The 25,245-nt window shown below is 38.6% G+C and overlaps 1 protein-coding gene across 1 annotated transcript in view; it reads left to right on the plus strand.

The window, feature by feature from the left end:
• LOC142068397 (uncharacterized) overlaps positions 1 to 25,245 on the plus strand; it is a 66,918-nt gene that overhangs the window by 10,305 nt on the left and 31,368 nt on the right. The window contains exon 3 of the mRNA XM_075124743.1: positions 15,898 to 16,072. Within this exon, the coding sequence (XP_074980844.1) occupies positions 15,898 to 16,072 (175 nt within the window). The remainder of the gene's footprint in view (positions 1 to 15,897; positions 16,073 to 25,245) is intronic.

Raw genomic sequence — 25,245 nt, forward strand, 5'->3', positions numbered from 1 at the left:
AATGGCTCTGCAATCACAGCCGCCAATTCCTTCAGCACTCTCGGATGCAACTCGTCCGGCCCCATGGACTTGTGCACGTCCAGCTTTTCTAAATAGTCCCTAACCACCTCTATCTCCACAGAGGGCTGGCCATCTCTTCCCCATTTTGCGATGCCCAGCGCAGCAGTCTGGGAGCTGACCTTGTTAGTGAAAACAGAGGCAAAAAAAGCATTGAGTACATTAGCTTTTTCCACATCCTCTGTCACTAGGTTGCCTCCCTCATTCAGTAAGGGGCCCACACTTTCCTTGGCTTTCTTCTTGTTGCCAACATACCTGAAGAAACCCTTCTTGTTACTCTTGACATCTCTGGCTAGCTGCAGCTCCAGGTGCGATTTGGCCCTCCTGATATCATTCCTACATGCCCGAGCAATATTTTTATACTCTTCCCTGGTCATATGTCCAACCTTCCACTTCTTGTAAGCTTCTTTTTTATGTTTAAGATCCGCTAGGATTTCACTATTAAGCCAAGCTGGTCGCCTGCCATATTTACTATTCTTTCGACTCATCGGGATGGTTTGTCCCTGTAACCTCAACAGGGATTCCTTGAAATACAGCCAGCTCTCCTGGACTCCTTTCCCCTTCAAGTTAGTCCCCCAGGGGATCCTGGCCATCCGTTCCCTGAGGGAGTCGAAGTCTGCTTTCCTGAAGTCCAGGGTCCGTATCCTGCTGCTTACCTTTCTTCCCTGCATCAGGATCCTGAACTCAACCAACTCATGGTCACTGCCTCCCAGATTCCCATCCACTTTTGCTTCCCCCACTAATTCTACCCGGTTTGTGAGCAGCAGGTCAAGAAAAGCGCCCCCCCTAGTTGGCTCCTCTAGCACTTGCGCCAGGAAATTGTCCCCTACGCTTTCCAAAAACTTCCTGGATTGTCTATGCACCGCTGTATTGCTCTCCCAGCAGATATCAGGAAAATTAAAGTCACCCATGAGAATCAGGGCATGCGATCTAGTAGCTTCCGTGAGCTGCCGGAAGAAAGCCTCATCTACCTCATCCCCCTGGTCCGGTGGTCTATAGCAGACTCCCACCACTACATCACTCCTGTTGCTCACACTTCTAAACTTAATCCAGAGACACTCAGGTTTTTCTGCAGTTTCGTACCAGAGCTCTGAGCAGTCATACTGCTCCCTTACATACAGTGCTACTCCCCCACCTTTTCTGCCCTGCCTGTCCTTCCTGAACAGTTTATAACCATCCATGACAGTACTCCAGTTATGTGAGTTATCCCACCAAGTCTCTGTTATTCCGATCACGTCATAGTTCCTTGACATCACCAGGACCTCCAGTTCTCCCTGCTTGTTTCCAAGGCTTTGTGCATTTGTATATAAGCACTTGAGATAACCTGTTGATCGCCCCTCATTCCCAGTATGAGGCAGGAGCCCTCCCCTCACAGACATTCCTGCCTGTGCTTCCTCCCGGTATCCCGCTGTCCCACTTACCTCAGGGCTTTGGTCTCCTTCCCCCGGTGAACCTAGTTTAAAGCCCTCCTCACTAGGTTCAGAAGTAGAACTAAGCCTATTGTTAGCAGTAAATGTGAAATGTAGAATTTATGTTCTTTATATAATATAGTATATTTAGCACCCAGTCCTATGAGGTTTTGAGGTACTTCAAAGTTCATTAATTCAAATGGGAGTTGAGGACATTCAGCACTTGCAGAATGTGGCCCTTAGATAGCATTAAGGAGTACATTTATAGTAACAATACATTTATGCAATTGTGTTTTCTTTCCTAATAAAGACTCCAGTTCAGTAAGGCCTTAAGCATGTTTCTATTCCTATTCAGCAAAGAATTTGAGTATGTGTTTAACTTTATGGCCAAAATGCAGTAAAATCTTCTTGATTCCATACAGTAATGGGGAATAAAGAGCTTTGCTTATTTTTTACATAAAGACCAGGTACGTGATAGAGGGAGACAGATATTTTAAAAGATATTTTCAATTGTTCAAATATTTTAGTCATGTTTGGATTTAAGGAGGTTCAGAGTATTCTGTGTCTTCAAGCATATTCTTCTCTCTCGATCCTGCTAAATCATCCTTGCTGAGTGCCTAATCCCGGTGTTGTACAAATATTGCTGAACAGAAAAAGGTTTCTGTTGATAATATTCCTGATTACACCACATGGCAGGAATTAGCCAGAAATTTCCCCATGAATATACCCATTTTAAAGGCTATATTCTACCCTCAATCTATTGTTATCATTGGGAGATGCGGAATGATGGTAGTGTACAGGCTTAATTTTATAAACTCAGCCAGTGAACCACAAACTAAAATGTAATTTGTTCCTTTCCACAAAATATTCAACACCCTTAATCTAAGCCATTTTATCAATGGCATTTATGTGCCCAATGCCCATTGAAATTCAATGATAGTTCGACACCAAAATGCCTTTTGTGCCTTTGTCAGTCTCCCCCACAGTTTTCACATTATTTTACGGGTACTCTCCTTATTTACTATTTTATTGTAATGTCTGAAAGTAATTTATATAGCAAATCAGATTTATTTTAAAGCAACACCTACTTGTTCATCAACAAAAAGATACCCGCTCTGTATAGATTTTTGCAAAGGATTTGCTCACTGTGATACTTAGTACTACCAGTGGTATTCTCATCAAAGTATTTGGCTCCGGTACCAAGCTCATTGTAACAGGTAAGTTATGTGGTAATTACGGTAATGCAAAAATAAAGAGGCTTATTGTGATCATAGAAAAGCTTTTTATCACAATTAAGGTCAACAATTGTAAGCTAGATCTTGTGAAGTACAGAGCACTTACAGTGAGGTGCTGAACACCATCCATTCCTGTAGACTTCAGTGCAAGTTAGGGTTGTTAGCGCCTCATAGGATCTGATCCCAAATACATCAACTTTTCAACCCAGAGCAAACCTGCAATTTTTACTGATAGATGTAAAGTAGATTTTTTTCAAGTTAATGAATATTTCTAAAGATCAACTGTTTAATGACATTTTTCAGAGGATGTGCCACCATAAGCATGCAGGTCCTTGGCACAGTTGCAAAAATTTGTCTTAGCTTTGATATTACTCTAATTCTTTAACTAAAATTCATAAAGATGCATAAAATTAAACAACTGTGAAATAAGTAACAATGTCATACTTCTCAATTAAAACAAAAGAAGCAATCTCTGAAGTAGTCAGTATCTTCATAGCTGAATTCTTTCAGCTATATCAGTTTTCATAGTAACAGCCGTGTTATTCTGTATTCGCAAAAAGAAAAGGATTACTTGTGGCACCTTAGAGACTAACCAATTTATTTGAGCATAAGCTTTCGTGAGCTACAGCTCACTTCATCGGATGCATACTGTGGAAAGTATAGAAGATCTTTTTATACACACAAAGCATGAAAAAATAGGTGTTTACCACTACAAAAGGTTTTCTCTCCCCCCACCCCACTCTCCTGCTGGTAATAGCTTATCTAAAGTGATCACTCTCCTTACAATGTGTATGATAATCAAGTTGGGCCATTTCCAGCACAAATCCAGGTTTTCTCCCCCCCCCCCCCCCAAACACACAAACCCAATCTCCTGTTGGTAATAGCTTATCTAAAGTGACCACTCTCCTTACAATGTGTATGATAATCAAGGTGGGCCATTTCCAGCACAAATCCAGGGTTTAACAAGAACATCTGGGGGGGGGCGGGTTAGGAAAAAACAAGGGGAAATAGGTTACCTTGCATAATGACTTAGCCACTCCCAGTCTCTATTCAAGCCTAAGTTAATTGTATCCAATTTGCAAATGAATTCCAATTCAATAGTCTCTCGCTGGAGTCTGGTTTTGAAGTTTTTTTGTTGTAATATCGCAACTTTCATGTCTGTAATCGCGTGACCAGAGAGATTGAAGTGTTCTCCGACTGGTTTATGAATGTTATAATTCTTGACATCTGATTTGTGTCCATTTAATCTTTTACGTAGAGACTGTCCAGTTTGACCAATGTACATGGCAGAGGGGCATTGCTGGCACATGATGGCATATATCACATTGGTGGATGTGCAGGTGAACGAGCCTCTGATAGTGTGGCTGATGTTATTAGGCCCTGTGATGGTGTCCCTTGAATAGATATGTGGGCACACTTGGCAATGGGCTTTGTTGCAAGGATAGGTTCCTGGGTTAGTGGTTCTGTTGTGTGGTATGTGGTTGCTGGTGAGTATTTGCTTCAGGTTGGGGGGCTGTCTGTAGGAAAGGACTGGCCTGTCTCCCAAGATTTGTGAGAGCATTGGGTCATCCTTCAGGATAGGTTGTAGATCCTTAATAATGCGTTGGAGGGGTTTTAGTTGGGGGCTGAAGGTGACGGCTAGTGGCGTTCTGTTATTTTCTTTGTTAGGCCTGTCCTGTAGTAGGTGACTTCTGGGAACTCTTCTGGCTCTATCAATCTGTTTCTTCACTTCCGCAGGTGGGAATTGTAGTTGTAAGAATGCTTGATAGAGATCTTGTAGGTGTTTGTCTCTGTCTGAGGGGCTGGAGAAAATGCGGTTGTATCGCAGAGCTTGGCTGTAGACAATGGATCGTGTGGTGTGGTCAGGGTGAAAGCTGGAGGCATGTAGGTTAGGAATAGCAGTCAGTAGGTTTCCGGTATAGGGTGATGTTTATGTGACCATCATTTATTAGCACTGTAGTGTCCAGGAAGTGGATCTCTTGTGTGGACTGGACCAGGCTGATGTTGATGGTGGGATGGAAATCGTTGAAATCATGGTGGAATTCCTCAAGAGCTTCTTTTCCATGGGTCCAGATGATGAAGATGTCATCAATATAGCGCAAGTAGAGTAGGGGCGTTAGGGGACAAGAGCTGAGGAAGCATTGTTCTAAGTCAGCCATAAAAATGTTGGCATGCTGTGGGGCCATGCGGGTACCCATAGCAGTGCCGCTGATTTGAAAGTATACATTGTCCCCACAGCAAGAGAGTGGGGTGGGGGGAGAGAAAACCTTTTGTAGTGGTAAACACCCATTTTTTCATGCTTTGTGTGTATAAAAAGATCTTCTATACTTTCCACAGTATGCATCCGATGAAGTGAGCTGTAGCTCACGAAAGCTTACGCTCAAATAAATTGGTTAGTCTCTAAGGTGCCACAAGTACTCCTTTTCTTTTAGCTATATCAGTGTAAGTGAAATAATTCGGCCCGAGAGATTGTCGTCTTGTGTGAAGTACCTTGGCATTGGAGGCAAACAAGTGGTTGCATGTATTCCTAATAGTGTTTAACAATATATACTTAGGGCCTGAGTCTTCTTTGCCCTGCTCTTGTTATCATAATTAATTCTAAACATATCAGATCAGGATCAGTGTGTTGCTGTAAGTGAATATTCTGTGGTATTAACAACAGTTACAATTTACTCAGCATTACAGTTTACAATTGACAAGTTTCCTGTACTCTTTGCATATGCAAGACTCCCATAGATTTACCAGATATTTTGACTGTGTAAAGAATGGAGAAGCAAGTCTATGATATGTGTAGGCTATTTATTACAGCATGAAGACCCTGAGATTGCTCACTTGATTTATTAAGTATTAAAACTAAAGGATACAATAAAATGTTTTAGTAATAAAATATCTTCTCAAAGAGAAATATCAAATATTGGATAAGTAAGTTTCTCCTAAAAAAAACAACAACACACCTAAGATCATGGAGAAATTCAGATCTTGTAAGAAGTACTTCCATGCTGGAAACCATTAGAAATTAAGATCTGATCTTCCCAGAAATCTGTCTTATCCTGAGCCCATTGAAGCCAAGAGAAAGAATCCCATAGACCTGAATGGGTTTTAGTTCTGGACTAAAGTGAAGCCACATGTTTAAAACTGATTTTGCTCATGTATCAACATATCCATTTCTGCACACACACTTGCTGATTATTTATGTACACAATTCAGAATTTATTTTGGATAGACACTCATTCCATCTTGCATTCCATGTACATATACAATAATCCCCAATCTGGACATGTGCTTGCAAAAGTCAGCATGTAAATGTGACTCCAATTTTTAAAAAAACAGGCTCTTAACAGCTAAGAGAAATGCCAGATATAATCATTATTTTTTGCAAATCACAACATCACTGGGCAGGAAGCTCTGCAAAAGTCTCTTAAATACATACGAGACTTGAGTGAGTAAATCATTTGGTAAACCTACTGTAATGTAAACATACTGTTCAGCCCAATCCTGCATTCCTGGCTGTTTTCAGTGCATATGGAATGCAAGATTGAGCCCCAAATGTTGAACCAATTAGTGCTGGAGCATGAGGATCTGAATTTTAAAGAACAGAAAAATCAATCCTCTTTATTTGGTGACAATCTCCAAAATGAGGGAAAGTTCTTTAATGAAGGGATTTTTCTTGGTTAGGATTTCTTCCATCTCAGCTGTCTTTATTTGCTTCGAAACTCAAAATATTTTAAATACATTTTGACACAACCCCAGTTACAGGGTTATTGTTTGGTTCCGTTCCAAATAGTTTCAGAAAAATCTAGACTAGCCAGACAGTACAAAAATAAGATGGAACCATTTTAGCAGAAGACCCTTCACAAGCTTTGACATCAGTGGGACTACTCACAATGCATAAAGTTAAGCATATGTGTAAGACTTGGAGGGATCAGGGCCTTAGTATTTATTAATCTATTTTCGTCTCAGTTGACTAAAGACAATGGCTGACATTATCAAAGGAGCCTGAATTTGAAAGGGATTTGGGCACCTAAATCCCTTCTTGCTCCTTTAAAAATTCCAACTAATATATTTTGTGGAGTATAGGCTAACTAAATGGCCTCTAATTTTTCACCTCTAATTAAGTGTTGGAACAAATGGAGAATGCACAAGATACATGGTGCCCATTTGGGGACCTTCGACACAACTGAAATATCGACAACCTTCCGTTTCTTCTTTGTGATGCACATTTGTAATATGAGAACATTGTCTCTTTCTGCAGAGAATACTTCTTTGGCAGTTAGCTGGGTTGGGAACCTTATTCTCTGGGTTGTATCCCACAATAAGAAACAGGAGACAGAGATTAGCTGCGGTAAAAGTGTTTTAACCTGCTCATTTCTTGCAATAACACATACATTCAATATACTGTTAAAAAAATGTATCACTTGCAGTCAGCCGTGTGAAACGAGTGGATGGATAATGATTTTGGTGTAGAATTCTTTTTCAACCCGATTTAGAATTTATTATTTCATGCACGTACAGAAACTCAGTAATAAAATGAGGATATTTTCATCCTTTCTAATTCAAACTTTTAATAAAAAAGAGCGTGGTTGTGTTTTATCCAACTCTATAGCATGTGATAATTTTTAAAAATTGCATAAAGTGAAAAAAAATATGTTTAGATCAGCTCTTTTTCTAGAGTGACAACATTAATACTGTGGCAGAATTATTTAAAAATAATTCAGCAGATTCAGCAGAAGTTCACTAATTGGCACTTTGCTCATCAGTTTCGGGATTTGGACACAACAGGCAACATTCCCTCTATTCCTCAGCAAAGATTTGATCGCTGAGTTCTGTTGAGAGCTCCATTGTTAATAATGCTTCAGAATCAAGATTTTCAGAAGTGGTTGACTATAGTGAGGCTCCTAAATACTTAATTGGGTATTTAAGTGGCGTGATTATCAGAAGTGCTGAGTGATACATGTTAATATATTTTCTGTAATTTCTCAAAATGGCTTTCAGAAAATTTCCCCCTGAAGGTATATTAACTGCGTTCTCCGAGCCCACGCTCCAGCTCAAGCCCAAATGTCTACACTGCAATTTTAGCCCTTCAGCCCCAGCCCTGCAAGTCTGAGTCAGGAGACCTGGACCAGCCGGGGTCTTTGATTGCAGTGTAGACATACCCTTCCTCACATTATCATTGTGTTTTTTAATCTCAAAGTTTTGGTTAACTAAAGGAGAGATTTTCAAAGTAGGTCTTTACCTACCATATGTGCCTTTAAAAAACTCCCCTAGTTTATTAAATGCTCACTGGTTAGGTAAGAGAATTGAGAGTGGATTGGATGGTAAGGTTACCTTCACTTTGATTTCCTTGATATTTATTGATTACACTGCCAGGAAATGCACCTTTATTTACATTAGTGAAGTGCTTTTCTATGGGATAGCATCAGAGTTTAAACTGATTATTCTCAAGACTGAGACAGCATCTGTGTAACCCAGCAATTAAAGATAAACAATTTTGGAAAATTTGAGCCAAATCCATTTGGCTGATTTTGAATTTTGAGAGTGTGCCAAAACAAAACACCGTATCTTAGCTCTCTTAAAAAAGTTAAAATATTGTGTCCATACTCCATTTCTGAGTATTCCTGGAATTGTTTTGAAATGAACCAGAATGTAAACCTGTACTTAGGATCGATTCAAAAAGTACAAGACTCTGCCCCCTGCATCCCCGCACCTCTGGGGCACACCACCCAGGGTGAGGCAGAGGGTCCAGGGCTCCCCAGAGCCGCCTGGGCTCCCTGGTGGCTCTTATTACTGCCCAGCTCCTGGTTAAAGTACAGGATTGGGCCTCAGGAGATCTGGATTCAATGCCTGGCTCTCTTTTACACGCTTCCTGCATGACCAAGTCACTTGTGCTCTCTGGGTTTCAGTTTCTCCTGCTGTGAATAATACCTGCCTCACATAGACATTGAAGCTTAATGCATTAAAGTCCATCGACATTCTTGGATGGAAAGTACACCAGTGCAAGTTATTATGCATGATGATTAGACCATGGCTAAAATTCAGTTTTCCTCTCTCCATACCAGCAGGACCAAATCATGTTACAACTACCATGTTATATAATGCGTGACCATGACTTGGTATATTTGCTAGGTGGAGGGGCAACAATGGATGTATTTTGTGAAACCTCCCGCTGTTGCACTAACGTCAGTAGAGCCCCACCAAGGACACCAAGTGCAGCAGTGTTCGTGCTGGTGTTTTTATGATGGTGTCACTTAACCCTGCTCAGAGCAGGTCTATAAGACATGGTGGTATCAGGCCAGTGAAGGCTATTGCCCTCACTACACCAGTTCTCCCACGGATCACCAGGGAAGATTCACCAGCACGATTGCAATGCTGGGAGATATTCCCAATAAACTCTTGGCTAGTAGACAAGCCCTTTGACACAACCACTTGTACATTTGAGAGGAACCTCTCACTGTATGTTCCTTTTCTATTTTTCATACCCACTGTCAGTTATTTCCCAGAATTATTCTGCAAGTGAGTGAGGTGGGGGTGGCCGTGTCTGTGTCTGTGAGAGAGATCAAATACTCTGGTTAGTTCCCTTCCAATTGCTAGATTGTCATCCACACCTTTTGTCTGAAATGAGGTGGGCTCTCTCAGATGTTATCTCTGTTCTGTTTTAAAATGTCTGTGTATGCAGAGGAAAAAATTTTTCCCCTCCCCAGCAGCCATGTGAAAAGATACCAGTAAAGTGGTAACACAGAAACTACAATAATCCCAACATACAGAAAAATAGGTATCTAGGGTTCAGGCTCCCAGCTGCAGTCTATGGAGCTCTTTGTGCTGGTCTGTAGAGAGCGGACTGATCACAAAATGCTGGTTCCTCCTCATAACCATCTATTAAATTTCAGTAATACAGCTAGGAATGAAATTCTTTCCAGGTATCATTTTTCCATGTAAGCAATTGCTACAGAGATGTGATGTGATTGCGACAGGAGAAGGAAGAAGTGGTCAGTGCTATTGGGAACGGGAAAGGGGTTGTAGTCCATGAGACAATTTCTCCTTTAAGATGTGGACCACACAATGAAAATGTTTGAGAACCACCTGATCCAACAGTCTATTTACAACATTAAAATGAAATAGGAGCCATCATCTAGTTGCCAAAGAGTGAGGATTCGTTAACGGAAAAGTTGCAAGGACATGCAAATAGAATCACTAGGAAGAGAATTTATGTATCAGCTTTACGGTGGCACAGAAATGTGAAATTAGTTAAATTCTCCAAGCAGTCAAGAAACCAGGAATACTTCATCAGAAGTATTTTCCCAGCTACTGGTCAGAGTGCTGGTTATTTGAGCAAGGACACAGCAGCATAAGTAAAGTACCACAGCTTCTTGTAAAAAGAAAAGTCAACGTGATACTTCAGCCTGGATCAAGTACTTTGGCACGGGAACCAAGCTAGTTGTTTCCAGTAAGTATTTTTATTCTTGATTGATTCTATTTACCAAAAGAAAAACAAAGGACAGAAAAATTGTACTGAATAATTGCATATAAGCCAAGGAATTTGAACATAAAACATGTATTATTCTTGATCTGAAGGTGGAATTGCCAAGGACTCCAATGGATTGAATGAGGGGAGTTTGGGTTCTAATGAGTAAAGTGAGTACAAGGGTAAAAGGCTGGAATATTTACTGAATAGCTGTTAAGAATCAGGAAGGAGGGAAATGGAGAGCCTTAAATTTAAAATATTGGGCCAAATTAATCTCTCGTGTACTCCATTGAAAGAGTCCAAATGCCAGCAAGTGTAAAATTCACAGCACAGGTTTCAATTCAGCAGGTATGAGTGAGTTATTGTTTGTGCTATATCAGTGTACCTTGATTAATGAAGGAAAATTGCAGTAGTCTTCAGGTTCTCAGTAAGTGGTTTTACAGAAAGTATCTTTTCCCTTTTGTGTATAATGTTCTTTATCGGATTAAAGCTACCGAAACAGTCCAATCAATACTATAAGTGCTAGTTAATCTTGAGTATGTAACAGTATTTATAATACATTGTCTAGAAAATGTCATTTTCTAAACTATATATTAAGATCATGTTAAAACGTAAAGTGAAGCACAGAGGTTGTGATTTGCCCATTGTCACATAGGGAGAGCAGGAAACAAAGGCAAATCTCCTGAGTCCCACTTCAGTGCTTTAACCCCAAGACCATCCTTCCCATCCACATTTGAGATTGGAGGACTAAATCCTGCTCATCCACTAAAATTAATGGAACTGCTTGCTTACCAGCAATTCACTCCACTCAATTTGCCATGCACTGATGTATGTGAAGGAGCAAAAAACATTTTTGGTAGCAAAAAGGAACAGGAATTCTCAAAGTGTATAAACTCAGTTGAATACTCTCACAATTAAGTGGCCAATAGCAAGTCTTCTACAGACTGTGAACTTGTATTTAAAATATGAACTGTAGCATGAATAGTAAAGTACTTTGGCTTGGGCACCAAACTGGTGGTTTCAAGTAAGTTTCTCAAGACATTTTCAAAGCATACATTTACTCTGGGCATTTACTATCCTTGTTATCCAGGACAAAAAGCAAGCTAATGATAAATATATAAGGTAAAATCTTGATTCCAATGCAGCCAAAGGCAAAACTCCAATTGACTTCAATGGGGTCAGAATTTCACCCATGATAGTCTCTCTAATTGAGAAAGAACCAGTTACACTTGTGTAATCAATGAGAATAATGTAAATTATTTGGAGATCTTGTTTAGCATTGTAACACTGAGATGATTATGTAAAATATTCAGAAGTGGAACCACTTATTGTTAGCAGTAAATGTGAAATGTAGAACTTATGTTTTTTTATACAATGCCGTATATTTAGCACCCCGTCACATGAGTTGTTGAGCTTCTTCAATGCTCATTCATTTAAATAAGAATTGAGGATGATCAGCACTTGGAGGATCTGGCTCTTAGCTAGCATGAAAGGGTATATTTATAGTAACAATCATGCAAACGTCTTTTCTTTTCTAAAAAAGGCTCCACTTCAGGAAGGCACTTAAGCACGTGTCCATTCCTATTCAGCAAGGCATTTAAGCATGTGCTTAACTTTAAGGCCAAATCAAGGGCAAAATGCAGTAAGTCTTCTTGTCTCCATAAAGTAATGAGAAATAAAGATTTGCTTATTTTTTACATAAACGTAAGGTGTATCTATAATAGACGTAATCCTTTTAATAAACTACGATAATTGATCCAATAACATGATTCTCAAATTTGTTTTTAAAGATGATTTCCAATTATTAAAATGGATTAGCCATGTTTGGATTTAAGGGGATTGAGAGAATTCTATGTCTTTAATTAAGCTTATTCTTCCCTCTAGATACTGCTAAATGGTCCTTGCTGGGTGCTTAGTCCCTGAGACAAACAAATATTTCTGTAAAGCAAATGTTTTCTGTTGGGCAATATTTCTAATTACACCAAATGGCAGAAATTAACCAAAATTATTCTTCTGAATATACACAATTTAAGAGTTATATTCTTCCCTCAATCTATCATTATCATTAAGAACACTATCATGGAACGATGGCAGCATGCAGGCTTAATTTTATAATCTCAGCTTGTGGACCCTAATTTAAAAAGTCATTTGTTCCTTTACAAAAAATTATTAGAAAGAGCTAATCTAAACTATATTGAATCAGATTAATTTTAGGGACAGAATTTCAATGGCATGCAGGTGCCCAGGAATGATAGTTAGATGTCTAAGTGTCTCTTGCCCCTTTGAAAATCTTCCCCACCATTTTCACATTATTTTACATGTGCTCTCCTTATTTATATTTTATTGCAAAACCAGAAAGCAATGTAAATAGCAAATCAGATTTTTTTTAAAGCAACAACTACTAGTCCATCAATATAATGATACTAGATCTGTACAGTATTTTGTAAAGGATTTGCTCACTGTGATACTTCTAGTGGCTATAGCTTCAAAGTATTTGGCTCTGGTACCAAGGTCATTGTAACAGGTAAGTTATGTGGTAATTACAGTAATGCAAAGATAAAGATTCTTATTGTGATCATAGAAAAGCTTTTTATCACAGGTAAGGTCAACGATTGTAAGATCGATCTTGTGAAGTACTGAGCATTGAATGTGAGGTGCTGAACACCATCCATTCCTGTAGACTTCAGTGCAAGTTAGGGTTGTTAGCACCTCGTAGGATCTGATCCCAAATACATCAACTTTTCAACCCCAGAGCAAACCTGCAATATTTACTGATAGATTTAAATTAGATTTTTTCAAGTTAATTAATATTTCTAAAGATCAGCTGTTTAATGACACTTTTCAGAGGATGTGCCACCATAAGCATGCTGGTCCTTGGTCCAGAGGCAAAAATTCGTGTTAGCTTTGATATTACTCAAATTCTTTCACTAAAATTCATAAACATGCATAAAACTAAACTGTAAAATATGTAACATCATGCTTCTCAATTAAAAGAAAAGAAGCAATCTTGTCAGCAACTTCATAGCTGAATTCCTGTAGCAATATCAATGTAAATGAAAGAATTTGGCCCGAGAGATTGTCATCTTGTATGAAGTACCTTGGCATTGCAGGCCAACTGGCGGTGGCAAGTATTCTTAATACTGTTTAACAATATATACTTGGAGCTTGAGTCTTCTTTGCCTTGCTCTTGGAAGTCATTTACACTCATGAAAAGTCAATGAGGAAATGCTACCATTCTGATTAAGTTGCATGTTTCACCCAGTTTGCATTGGTATAACTGACTGCACAAACACAGGACAAAGGAAAATCACATCCTTACTCTTCAGAATTATGCTCTGCACATTTATATAAATCAACGAGAACGGTCAGTCTATTTTAAACCTTAATTCACAATCAAGTTTACCTCAATACCCCTATAGCTCCCAACAAATGGTAAATTTTTGTAATACTGCCAATTAAAATAAATACACGGTCATAATTAATTCTAAAAATATTAGATCAGGATCAGCATGTTGCTTTAAGTGAATATTTTATGGTATTAAGAATGTAGATACAATTTATTTGGACAGTTTTCCTGAATCCTCTTACCTTTATAAGAGCTTGCACTATTTGACAGGCAAAACTCCCACAGCTTTACCAGCTGTTTTGACTGTGTAAGGAATGGAGAAGCATGTCTGTGATATGTGTAGATTATTTATTACAGCATGAAGACCTAAGATTGCACACTTGATTTATTAGTGTATTAAAACTGTAGGATACAATAAAATGTTTTAGTAACCAAATATCTTCTCAAAGAGAAATATCAAATATTGGGTAAGTAAATTCCTCTGAAGAAAAAAATAACCCTAAGATCATGAAAAAATTCAGACCTTGGCACAATTCTAAGTAAAATCAGTAGGAATTGTAGTTGTTTGTGCCAGCTATGAATTTGATTACAGAATTATGAGAGTCGGAGCTTTTCTGTTCTAAGAAGATGAGGTGAAATCCTGACTCCACAGAACTCAATGGCAACGACTTTTCGACCAGGATTTTACCCATGTTATGTAAACGTACTCCTTAGCAGGGACAACATTATTCACAAGTGTACTGAAGAAGCAGAAATTGCTTTTAAAGTCCTATATAGTGAGCAGTCCTGATTTTGCTCTCACACTAGTCATTCCTCTTTTTAAACTGACTTCCCTCCATTCATTTAAAATGGAGCTACTCTAGATTTACACCAGTGCAAGTGAAAGCAGGGTCGGGACCTACCAGGATTCTTCAGAATTTTTGCTTAGTGGAATAGATGAGTAAAAAGATTTGGAAACAGAACCAAGCTTACTGCTTTCAACGAGCATGACATAGGAATAATGGTGCTTCTCTTATTGTATCCATTAAAGTGCATCGAGTCATCATTAAAGAAGCTTACATTAAAATGGTATAACTAGATTCTTCCAAACACAATATTCTAGAAAAAACCTGGCAGGCTCAGTGTAGAAGCCAAAGATTGAACTGAATGTGGAGACTGAACTATCCCCTCTCATCTCTAAAGGTTGTCCTTTCAGGACAAAATTGACATGGCTTGGTGGGATGGTGTGAAGCAGCTTCCTCTGTCCCTGCATGTGTTGTATCTCTCCTGTGTAGAAAGGGATTCAGTCTACAATGCTATCTCTTTGGCAAGTTTCAGAAGCACTTGGTCATTTTATTTTAAAATAAGAAAATTAAGTCACCAAAACTTTACATGAAGTTTCATAGCAGAAATAAATGTAAAAGTATTTGGCATGCTTATTAAAAGATAGACCCAAAGATCATATGTCACATTATAAGATGGAAGTTACTTGTTTTTTTTATAAAACAGAGTGCATTAAGAACAGAGTGATCAGTGTAGATCTTTAGTTATAAAGTACAAAGGAGCTACTATTACTGATAATTATTTTGATGATAAGACTCTCAAGTAGTCTAGGGTTGGTTTAAATTGGTTTGCTGCCTTTTGAAACAGTTCTAGGTATTGATTTTTGACATTACCGACTGAATATAACAAACTCTTTATAGAAAAAATATATAAGTATCTGATCTAAATCCCATTGGCCCTAAAAGACCAAATCCAAATTTATGGCAGAAAGTGATGTGCAGTTGTGAGCAAAGAATCTTCAGAGGACAGGTGTCCACCTGAAAAAAACTTCATCACGATAGGCACTGTTGCTGGCACTTTTAGCAGAAATACCAAGAATTTAAGGGATATTAAGAAGAATTTACCATCTCATCCTTTAAAGGTGACCTTTGCAAATAGGTTTCAAATACACTGTTAGGGCCAGGTGAGAAATCCAGCATGAAATAAAAGAGATTCTCCAATGGTCCAAAATCACCCATCACAATTGACAATGGCATTACTAAGCACTGGGCCACTGTTGTAGAATGCTGAAGTATTTTCAGTACAGGCAGTTTCCAGTGCTGTCAATTTGGCACCTTTCACAAACTGTAAATTCACATTAAAAGAAAAATAGAAATTTAAAGTGATGCTGAGGGATTCCAGCCTGAAGAAATTCTAAGTCTTTGGTACGTCGAACGCATTTGAAGTTTTTGACTTATTTTGCATGTCCACTCCTGAAGTACTCCAAATAGCCAATGCAATCTATTGGAGTTTCGGGTGTCAGAGGAATACAGGATCAAACATTTGCCATTTTGTAAGGAAAAGCCATTTAAATCACAAGTATAGTATATTAAAATGATTCTATCAACTTCTGTTCACAATTGCACATAGAATATTATGAAGCTATATTGGACCATATGGAAGCTATATGGGCCAGATCCTCAATGGAGCACCTTTGATTTCCAGCAGCTGAAGATCTGGCCCATGAGTTTTTGCAAAGCACATGAACACAGTGAGAACACTGACATCAAAGTCTTCGGCTCTGGCACAAAGCTCGTTGTTTCAAGTAAGTTCTATGGTAGCATAGAGAAAAAGTTACATGCAATAATATAATATTAGAGACTGCAGAGCACAATTTATTCAAAAAGGATAACAGACAATGGAAATGTGATATTCAATCTACAGTCGAAGAATGAATGTGAGGTTAATGTACAGAATTCAAAGTAACACGGATTGGTGATCATATTGACAATTAATTATTGACATAGAATTTTTTTTGCTCACTCTGAGTCAAAGCTGTGTTGTTCTCTTGTGTAGGGGTCAATGCCCCAGAGCAGGAGAACATACACAGTTCCATCCAGTGCGGGATGCAAGCCAAAAAGGCAATTCTAGGGGACCTCTGTGCACCAAAGAATAGAGGAAACGGGGGTAGGTGAGTGGCGATGGCATGGAATGGCCAGTGGCTCTGTGACTACGGAGATCAACTGGCCAAAATCCCTGCTCAGTGGGGAGGCAACTGCATGGACATTATTAAAGCTCTCAGTCCTATGATGCTCAAGCTAGTTTGGGGGAAAGATTTCATCTTCCCATCCATCATGTAGCTCTCCTAGAGAAACCCCCTTTATTCTCTTTAGTGTGGTAACCAGGATTTAGCCCCTCGTATCACAAGTATGCATTAGTCAGGAGATGTAAGACATTAGGGGTGAAATTCTGGCCCTGTTGATGTCAATGGGAGCTTTGACATTCACTTGGATGGAGCCTGGATTTCATTCTAATTTTTTCTCTCTGCATAGGACCAGGTTAAAGGTCTAGGAGAAAGGATGTGCACTGGAACCAAGAGAGCCAATATTTGTGAATATTGTATATGTGATTACTGACATGAGCATTTTAGATTAGTATTGTAATTTTCTATTGCACAAAATCGATTCAAATTCAAACTAAAACATAAATGCCATCACAAAAGAGTGGAGGGGTGCAGGAATAAAAAGGGTCTGATCCAGCATTAAAATTACCCATATTTTAATAACTATAGGATTGAGCCTGTAACATGCATTGTGAGCCCAGTCCTGAGAGGTTCTGATCTGCCACTGACTTTGATGGGAGTTGAGGCAATTCAGTACCTCAGGATCAGAGTCCCTGTCAGTTCTTGACTAATTTAGGCACACTGCATGGTCCAGCGGGTTTCTTCCCCAACATATTGAAATACTGTTGTCATAAGACACGGAATTTTCCAAATTTTGCAACAATTAAATCAGTGATTGTTCTCAACAACAAACACAAGCAATATGAAGGAAGATATTCTATAGTCTGAATCAAATTCTCCTCTAGTTATATCAGTACAACTCTACCGCTGCTCTGTCGAGAATTTGGCCCAACATATTTTGTAGCCTGTCTATATCAGCGAGACTCTATGCAACGCGTGCTATAGAAAGTCGAACTAGGATTTGGCCCTTGTTGCATAATGTTCCATAGGGCCAGCTACATTTAGGTTGCTAAAATATGCATCTCAAAGTATCTCTCTTCTTTGTCATTGAGACTTCAATAGGAATATAATCAATCCCCAAGCCTACTGGCCTTTTACAATTCCTTTTAATTATACTGCACAGGAAAGCAAAATTGTATTAGACAGTTTTACATTTGAACCCATTCAGGAAATCTGTAGCTCACGAAAGCTCATGCTCAAATAAATTGGTTAGTCTCTAAGGTGCCACAAGTACTCCTTTTCTTTTTGCGAAGACAGACTAACACGGCTGTTACTCTGAAACCATTCAAAATAGTGTTTGGTGGGTGAAAAGATGTCATGAAACATCTTGAGAAAAGAGGATAGGTCACAGTGTACTGTAAATTTTTTTTCTAATTATATGTTTATTTATATTGATATTTTTAAAATGCACCCATTCAACCACTCTGACAGTAGAGGGACAAAACCACTAAGCATCCAGCAGAATTTAACTGAAATATCCTTTTTCCATCAATCCACTAGGCAAGAGAAAATACAAGTCTAACAATAGGTCTCAAATGTCAATGAGATCCTCTCTGTCAATGAAGTGAATGATTTTCTGTTAAACAGAATTTAATAGCTACCAAATTAATATTAATATACAGTATTTGAAAATACCAATGTAAGCTCACCCTGAAAAATACATTGAAATTTCCACCATTTCTTTGCTTGAGTTTACTGGCTCACAGTTGTGAGTATTTAGCAATATTTGTTCAGATCTGATCCCTCTGAATAGAAATGTCTTGGGCAGTTTTTGCAGTAAGTTGCAACACTGTGGGAGCTGCGAAAATCTTTGGAACTGGCACAAAACTTGTCACAACAAGTAAGTTTTCAGACAAACTATTTTAAATGTTTCATAATGGCAAAAATCTATCAAATTAAGCTCAATCATTTATCTCAATGCAAGAATATAAAGAGTCTAAAATGTTATTACGAGTGTAATAATTTATTAACAACAATAATGGTAATGAAATCATAAGTCACTGGCTCGCAATAGAGAAATGTCGTAACAACCCGTTTCTCTTCTGGGTATGAATGATGCCAAGTGCTGAGCACGCTCAATATCCATTGGTTTCAGTGGGAAATGAGAAGCTGGACCAAGCACATAATGCAAAATTAAAATTACAAGCATACCATTTCCTTTTTTAAAAATAAATTCTGACTGCATAACGGACTTTGTTCTCAAATAGTACATCAACATTATTTACGTATGATAGTTTACCTATAAGTGGCATGCAGATTGCAAACACACACAAAAATAGTTAGCAGTGAGTCAATTACAACATAACGCTGCAATCCTCACTTTAGAAAACCTCCCATTAAAACTAATAGGAATTTCTTTTGAGCAAGGAGTGAAACCAAAAGGCCCAAAGTCAATTGCCATCTTAAAAAAGAGAAGTGATACTTAAAATAATAATATATCACATTCTATCATTTTACAACGTGCCTTCCTTGTTAAAAGTTCCAGTTAAATAAATTAGACAAGCAAGGTGTTTTGAAAAGTTAAGTCGGACCAAAACAACAAGTAGCTCCACACTGGAAACTACAATTGACTTGGAAATTAAGGATCTGATCTTCTTAAAGTGTCTTATGCAAAGCCCATTGAAGCCAAAGGAGAAAATCCCATTGGCCTCAAGGGGTTTTAGATCAGACCTAAAGTGAGGCCCGAAATTTAAAACTGATTTTGCTCATGCATCTGCACAGCCACTTATGCAAACACACATTCTGCTTATATATGTACAAAATTCAGATTTTATATTGGATAGACACCCATCTAACCATGTGCAAATACAAAAAACGATATGTGTTTGCAAAAGTGTCAGCATATAAATGTGACTCCAATTTTTAAAAGCATCTAATGAGAAATGCCAGAAATCATCATTAGTTTTTGCAAAGCACAACATCACTGGGCAGGAAGCTATGTAAAGGTTATTTGAATACAAACAAGACTTGAGTGAGTAAATCATTTGGTAAACCTACTGGTCAAGCCCAATCCTGTATTCCTGGGTGGTTTTGGTGCGTATGGAATGTAAGATTGAGCTCCAAATGTTGAACTAATTAGTGCCAGAGCATGAGGATCAAAATTGAAAAGAACAGAAAAATCAATTCCCTCAATTGGTGACAATTTTCAAAATGAGGGAAAGTTCTTTAATGAAGGAATTTTTCTTGGTTAGGTAGTCTAACGTCTCAGCTGTCTTCATTGGCTTCTAAATTTTTAGATATTTTAAATACTTTTTGACACAACCCTAGTTACAGGGTTACAGTTTGGTTCAGTTCCAAATAGTTTCAGAAAACTCTAGACTAGCCAGACAGCACAAAAATAAGCCGGAATCATTTTAGAAAAGGAACCTTCACAAGCTTTGACATCAGTGGGACTACTCACAATGCATAAAATTAAGCACATGTGTAAGACTTTGTGGGAGCAGGGCTTTAGTATTTATTAATATTTGTGTCTCAGATGACTAAAGACAATGGCTGACATTATTAAAGGAGCCTGAATTTGAAAGGGATTTGGGCACCTAAATCCCTTCTTGCTGCCTTTAAAAATTCCAACTAATATATTTTGTGGAGTATAGGCCAACTATTTTGTTAAATGGGCTCTAATTTTTCACCTCTAATTAAGTGTTGGAACAAATGGAGAATGCAGAAGATACATGGTGCCCATTTGGGGACCTTCGACAAGACTGAAATATCAACAACCTTCCCTTTCTTCTTTGTGATGGACATTAATAACATGAGAATCTTGCCTCGTTCTGCAGAGAACACTTCTTTGGCAGTTAGCTGGGTTGGGAACCTTATTCTCTTGGTTGTATCCCACAGTGAGATCAGGCGAGAGAGATTAGAGGCAGTAAAAGTGTTTTGAACCTGCTTACTTCTTCTGATAACTGGTAAATAGACTGTTTAAAAAAAATGTATTGTTTACTGTCACCCATATGAAACGAGCAGACAGATAGCGATTTTAGTATGGAAGTCTTTTTTGGTCTAGTTCAGAATTTATTTTTTCATGTACTTACAGAAATTCAGGGATCAAATAATATTTTTATCCTTTCTAGTTCAGAATTTTCATAAAAATATTTTTGGTTCTGTTTTATCCAATTTATAGCAGGCAGCAATTTTTAAAAATTTTATGAAGTGACAAAAAATTGATTTTTTTGCAATTTTTTTTGATCAGCTCTATTCCAAGAGTGACTAAATTAATACTGTGGCAGAATTATTTAAAAATAATTCAGCAGATACAGCGGAAGTTCACTAATTGGCACTTTGCTAATCCACTCCAAGATTTGGACACAAACAGCAACCTTCCCTCTATTCCTCAGCAAAGATTTGATCGCTGAGTTCTGTTGGGAGCTCTATTATTAGTCATGCTTCAGAATCAAGATTTTCAGAAGTGGTTGACTAAAGTTAGGCTCCTAAATACTTAATTGGGTATTTAAGTGTCGTCATTTTCAGAAGTGCTGAGCATTATGCATAACACTCTATTACATTTACCAAATACCTGAACAATGCATTTCAGGATGCATCATCCTTGCTAATTTCAGAATTGAAATTTCTCATTTAGGGAAACATGTTCATGTATTTACTGTAATTTCCCAAAATGGCTTTCAGCAAAAGTTTCCCCTGAAGTGGGGGTCCTCAATAGAACATAGGTCATTCCCTATATCATTTTAAGGTGAATCATTGAAGAAAAATATTGTCAGCAATGGTTAAGTTTTTCAGTGTGGACAAGGCTTAAAGATTGCTTTTCTAACTCTCTTTTTAAAGGTGCTAACCAAAGTTCTTAAGTAGTATATGCAGTTAGTTCAGGGCAAATATATCTCCTGACCAAATATGCTAGTGATTTTTGAAAAGAAGACTCATTAAAAGGTATCTGGAACCTTTATTTCCCTTCCCCTTGGGTACGGCGACACTGCATTAAAAATCCCATGGCACCTCGTCTCAGACCCTGGGTCAATTGGCTCGGGCTTGTGGGGCTTGGGTTGCGCAGCTAAAAACTGCAGTGTAGGCATTCAGGCTCGGGCTGGAGCTTGGGCTCTGACACCCACCGCCTCACTGGGTTTCAGAGCCCGCGCTCCAGCTCAAGCCCAAATGTCTACACTGCAATTTTAGCCCTTCAGCCCCAGCCCTGCAAGTCTGAGTCAGGAGACCTGGACCAGCCGGGGTCTTTGATTGCAGTATACTTAGGATCGATTCAAAAAGTACAAGGCTCTGCCCCCTGCATCCCCGCACCTCTGGGGCACACCACCCAGGGTGAGGCAGAGGGTCTGGGGCTTCCCAGAGCTGCCTGTGCTCCCTGGTGACTCTTATTACTGCCCAGCTCCTGGTTAAAGAACAGGATTGGGCCTCAGGAGATCTGGATTCAATGCCTGGCTCTCTTTTACACGCTTCCTGCATGACCAAGTCACTTGTGCTCTCTGGGTTTCAGTTTCTCCTGCTGTGAACAATACCTGCCTCACATAGACATTGAAGCTTAATGCATTAAAGTCCATCGACATTCTTGGATGGAAAGTGCAACACCAGTTAAAGTTATTATGCATGATGATTAGACTATGGCTAAAATTCATTTTTGCTCTCTCCATACTTGCAAGACCAAATCATGTTACAACTACCGTGCTATATAATGTGTGACCATGACTTGGTATATTTGCTAGGTGGAGGGGCAACAATGGGTGTATTTTGTGAAACCTCCCGCTGTGGCACTAACGTCAGTCGAGCCCCACCAAGGACACCAAGTGCAGCAGTGTTAGTGCTGGTGTTTTTATGCTGGTGTCACTTAACCCTGCTCAGAGCAGGTTTACAAGACATGGTGGTAACAGGCCAGTGAAAGCTTTTGCCCTCACTACACCAGTTCTCCCAGGGATCACCAGGGAAGATTCACCAGCACGATTGCAATGCTGGGAGATATTCCCAATAAACTCTTGGGTAGTAGACAAGCCCTTTGACACAACCACCTGTACATTTGAGAGGAACCTCTCACTGTATGTTCCTTTTCTATTTTTCATACCCACTGTCAGTTATTTCCCAGAATTATTCTGCAGTGAGGTAGAGGTGGCGGTCTCTGTGTCTGTGAGAGAGATCAAATACTCTGGTTATTTCCCTTACAACTGCTAGATTCTCATCCACACCTTTTGTCTGAAATGAGGTGGGCTTTCTCAGATGTTATCTCTGTTCTATTTTAAAATGTCTGTGTATGCAGAGGACAATATCCCCTCATCTTCCCCTCCCCCCCACCAGCAGCCATGTAAATTGGTAACACACCAACTACAATAATCCCAACATACAGCAAAATATATATTTAGGGTTCAGGCTCCCAGCTGCAGCCTATGGAGCTCTTTGTGCTGGTCTGTAGAGAGCTGGCTGATCACGTAATGCTGGTTCCTCCTCATTGTCATCTATTCAATTTCAGTAACACACCTAAGAATGAAATTCTTTCCAGGTATCATTTTTCCATGTAAGCAATTGCTACAGAGATGTGATGTGATTGCGACGGGAGAAGGAGGAGGTTGTCAATGCTATTGGGAAGGTAGTCCAAGAGACAATCTCTCTTTTCATATGTGGACCACACAATAAAAATGTTTGAGAACCGCCTGATCCAACAGTCTATTTACAACATTAAAATCAATAGAAACTGTCATCTAGTTTCCGTTTTAAGGAGTGAGGATTTGTTAATGGAAAGTTGCAAGGACATGCAATTAAAATCTGGGAAGAAAATTTATGTACCAGTTTTATGGTGGCACAGAAATGTGAAATTTGTTAAATTCTCCAAGCAGTCAAGAAACCAGGAATACTTCATTAGAAGTATTTTCCCAGCTACTGGTCAGAGTGCTGGTTATTTGAGAAAGGACACAGCAGCATAAGTAAAATACCACAGCTTCTTGTAAAACGAAAAGTCAGCATGATACTTCAGGCTGGATCAAGTACTTTGGCACAGGAACCAAGCTAGTTGTTTCTGGTAAGTATTTTTATTCTTGATTGATTCTATTTACCAAAAGAAAAACAAAGGACAGAAAAATTGTACTGAATAATTTAATATAAAAAAAGGAATTTGCACATAAGCCATGTATTGCTCTTGATCAGAATGTGGAACTGCCAAGGACACGAATGGATTGACTGAGGGGAGTTTTGGTCCTAATGAGTAAACTGTGTAAAAGGCTGGAATATTTACTGAATAGCTGTTAAGAATCACGAAGGAGGGAAATGGAGAGTTTTAAATTTAAAATATTGGGCCAAATTAGTCTCTCATGCCACTCCATTGAAAGAGTCCAAATGCCAGCAAGTGTAAAATTCACAGCACAGGTTTCAATTTAGCACGCGTGAGTTTGTTATTTTTAGCGCTATATCAGTGTATGTTGATAAATGAAGGAAAATTGTTTGAGGTGCAACAGTCTTCAGGTTCTCAGTAAGTGGTTTTACTGAAAGTATCTTTTCCCTTTTGCGTGTAATGTTCTTTATCAGATTAAAGCTACCGAAACAGTCCAATCAATACTATAAGTGCTAGTTAATGTTGAGTACAGTATTTATAATACTGCACATTGTCTAGGAAATGTCATTTTCTAAACAATACATTAAGAGCATGTTAAAATATAAAGTGAAGCACAGAGGTTGTGATTTGCCCAAGGTCACACAGGGAGAGCCAGAAACGAAGACAAATCTCACTCCGGTGATTTAACCACAAGACCATCCTTCCCATCCACATTTGAGATTGGAGGACTAAATCCTGCTCATCCACTAAAATTAATTGAAGTGCTTGTTTACCAGCAATTCACTCCACTCAATTTGCCATGCACTGATGTATGTGAAGGAGCAAAAAACATTTTAGGTAACAAAAAGGAACAGGAATTCACGAAGTGCATAAACTCAGTATAATACTCACACAATTAACTGGCCAATAGCAAGTCTTCTTCAGACTGTGGACTTTGTATTTAAAATATTAACTTCAGAATTTTAGTCTGATAAAATTCATAACTTGATAATTCATAAGTTTTTGTAGAGGATTTCAATGATGTGAGTATGGAATAGTAAAGTACTTTGGCTCAGGCACCAAATTGGTGGTTTCAAGTAAGTTTCTCAAGATGTTTTCAAAGCATACAGTTACTCTGGGCATTTCCTATCCTTGTTATCCAGGACAAAAAGCAAGCTAATCATAAATCTATAAGGTAAAATCCTGATTCCACTGAAGTCAAAGGCAAAACTCCAATTGACTTCAATGGGGTCAGAATTTCACCCATGATAGTCTCTCTAATTGAGAAAGAACCAGTTACACTTGTGTAATCAATGAGAATAATGTAAATTATTTGGAGATTTTGTTTAGCATTGTAACACTGAGATGATTATGTAAAAATATTCAGAAGTGGAACCACTTATTGTTAGCAGTAAATGTGAAATGTAGAACTTATGTTTTTTTATACAATGCCGTATATTTAGCACCCCGTCACATGAGTTGTTGAGCTTCTTCAATGCTCATTCCTTAAATAAGAATTGGGGATGATCAGCACTTGGAGGATCTGGCTCTTAGCTAGCATGAAAGGGTATATTTATAGTAACAATCATGCAAATGTCTTTTCTTTTCTAAAAAAGGCTCCACTTCAGGAAGGCACTTAAGCATGTGTCCATTCCTATTCAGCAAGGCATTTAAGCATGTGCTTAACTTTAAGGCCAAATCAAGGGCAAAATGCAGTAAGTCTTCTTGTTTCCATACAGTAATGAGAAATAAAGATTTGCTTATTTTTTACATAAACGTA

Source organism: Caretta caretta, chromosome 2 (genome assembly GCF_965140235.1).
Source record: "Caretta caretta isolate rCarCar2 chromosome 2, rCarCar1.hap1, whole genome shotgun sequence".
Lineage (NCBI taxonomy): Eukaryota > Metazoa > Chordata > Testudines > Cheloniidae > Caretta > Caretta caretta.